The 2,784-nt window shown below is 39.6% G+C and overlaps 1 protein-coding gene across 1 annotated transcript; it reads left to right on the forward strand.

Annotated features, from left to right (window-relative positions):
• Positions 1-1,160: 1,160 nt before the first annotated feature.
• On the forward strand, positions 1,161-1,853 carry LOC145983663 (uncharacterized). Its single transcript, XM_083116722.1, has one exon. It carries the CDS (start codon positions 1,161-1,163, stop codon positions 1,851-1,853), a length of 693 nt encoding a protein of 230 aa, XP_082972848.1.
• The last annotated feature ends 931 nt before the right edge of the window (positions 1,854-2,784 follow it).

A 2,784-nucleotide genomic window follows, 5' to 3' on the forward strand; every position in this document is an offset into this window, starting at 1 on the left:
GTTATTTTGATACATCATTTTTTGGCACAACTCGATTCTCACACAAGAAGGGAATGGGAATTAAGCCATACTGATTAGTCGTTCCCTACACTGAAGGAACTCTTTACCTCTTTGGAACAAAAATGCCAAGCTTTGGAATCAATGAAGTCTGTTCACGTAAACAAAAATGTCAATGAACACAAGGTTAACCCTAAACAGAAACACATCTGTCAGTCAAATTCTTACCTGACAACTACAAATACACAATGCTATTTCTGTAAATTAACACATTTCTTATATTCATGCAAGTCTTTTGCAGGCGCAAGTCTGAAGCAGAAACAAGAGTGTGTGCACAACAGCAAACTTTGTTATAATTGTCTCAGATTGAATCATAATTTTAGGAACTGTACTTCAGGGAATTGTAGATGCTGTGGATTGAAACACAATTCACTGTTGCATCCAGATGAATTCGGTAAAGAGGAGGTCCTCTAAGGCAAGACCAGCCAAGGAATGACTCACCAGACACGAGGGATGAAGCTGCAAGGACAACTTGAGTACAATCTTCATACTGCACATTTAAGAGTAAACCAAGATCACATGTTCTGCTATCAACAGTTTTAGTAGAAGTCATCGATTCTAGGGGACAGCCACATACATGTAGAGCTCTCCTGGACAGTTGGTCTCAGTCAAATTTCATCAAGGAAGATCTTGTTCAGAGACTACAGTTGCGAAAGCAGAAAAAAATATTACAATCAGAAGAATCAATAATGTTTCATCGAAAGCCAAGCACAGTGTAGACCTTCAGCTGCGCTCAATTGTCCGACTTCCCGATTTCACTTACTTGTCTGATACTCCCACGCATCACAGGGAACGTACCTTCTCAAGTTATTCAACACGAACATTGGAACCTACCAACCGATATTGAGTTAGCAGATCCAGACTTCTACAAACCAGAAGGGATAGATCTGCTAATTGGATCGGAACTTTACTTGAACTTACTTCTTCCTGAAAGACAAACGAGAGATGAAAGCTGTCCAGTTCTTCAAAACACTGAATTAGGTTGGATTTTAGATGGTCGAATGGAACAGCCTGTACAACCTAGTACACCCACAGTAGCATGTTTTGTACACATGGAGGACAATTTGGGTTCTCAATTACAACGTTTTTTTTAGTTGGAGGAGATGTACTCAAAACAAAAAACAGCTGAAGAAGTGGCTTGTGAAATCCACTTCAGTCAACACATCACCAGAGATGAAACAGGGCGTTTCATTGTTAGTCTCCCATTTCGATCAGATCACGCAGAGCTAGGAAATGCATACAACCAGGCATTATTCAGATTACATCAGTTAGAGAAGAGGTTTCAACAACAACCAGAGTTGAAAAAGGAGTATAGCAGAATACTCGAAGAGTATGAAATGTTGGGACACATGAAGTCAGTACAACCAGATCCAAATGAAGCTGATGATGTGTCATACTATTTACCACATCATCCAGTATTCAAACCTAGCAGCAGCAGCACGAAGACCAGAATTGTTTTTGATGGATCAGCAAAAACAACAAATGGAGTCTCATTAAATGATATAGTGATGGTCGGCCCAACCACACATGACAGTCTCCAGTCTAAAGCTCTTCGCTTCAGAATGCACAAGGTTGTATTTATGACAGACGCCGAGAAGATGTTCAGTCAAATTTTGATTCATTCAGATAACACTAAGTTTCAATGTATACTTTCGAGAAAATCTACAGAAATGCCAATACAAACGTTCGAACTCACAAGAGTCACATTGCAGCAGTTAACTGAGATGTTTACGTTGATGACCTTCTCACTGGAGCCAATAATATTGAAGAAGCTAAACAATTGCAAGGAGAACTAATCGATTTACTGAATTCAGCAGGATTCACTTTGAAGAAATGGTGTTCTAATCATCAAGGACTTCTTGTAGCAGTACCAGCTACTCATAGAGAAATGGAACTACTATTTCAGTTTGACAAGGGAGCCTCACGTGGGAACCAGCTACAGATAAATTGCAAGCAAATAACAAGGAGATAGTGTCATGTTATGAAAACAAAATCACTAAACGACAAGTTGCTTCTATTGTCACATCAATCTTTGATCCTTTGGGACTAGTGAGTCCAATAATAATTTCTTACAAGATATTTCTACAACAATTATGGTTCCATAACATGGAATGGGACAATAAGTTACCAGAACAACTCAACATGAAGTGGAAACGTTTGTTTCAACAGTTACCAAACATTAATCAGATACAAGTTAACAGATTTATGCTAGTTCAAGGAGAAGTGGTTGACATTCAACTCCACGGATTTTCAGATGCATCGCAAGTTGCATATGGCTGTTGTTTGTATCTTAGATCAACAAATGAAAATGGTGAAACCACTGTACATTTACTTTGTTCACGTTCGCGTGTGCACCTATGAGAAGGATCATTCTTCCTCGTCTTGAATTATGCGCTGCTTTGTTGTTGGCAAAACTAACACACAAGGTGTTACAACTGCTACGATTAGAAGTCAGTAGAATCAATCTATGGACCGATTCGAAGATCGTACTGGCGTGGCTTGCATCACCTGCAAGACGATGGAAAACCTTTGTAGCGAATAGAGTTTCGCAAATTCAAGAATGTACTAAGCCTCAGTACTGGAAACATGTAGTGTCAGCACAGAACCCCGCAGATTTAATCAGCAGAGGGACAGATGTAGACTCACTACACACCTCTCAAATGTGGTTTCATGTCCCTGATTGGCTATCACTTCCAACAACAGCATGGCCTTCGAGTCCAACATCAT

The sequence above is a fragment of the Lepisma saccharinum genome, chromosome 2 (genome assembly GCF_977018435.1).
Source record: "Lepisma saccharinum chromosome 2, izLepSacc3.1, whole genome shotgun sequence".
NCBI classification, from domain to species: Eukaryota; Metazoa; Arthropoda; class Insecta; order Zygentoma; family Lepismatidae; genus Lepisma; species Lepisma saccharinum.

Excerpts from the sequence above, each read along its gene's own strand:
- LOC145983663 (XM_083116722.1), top strand. The coding sequence starts at position 1,161 with ATGTACTCAAAACAAAAAACAGCTGAAGAAGTGGCTTGTGAAATCCAC.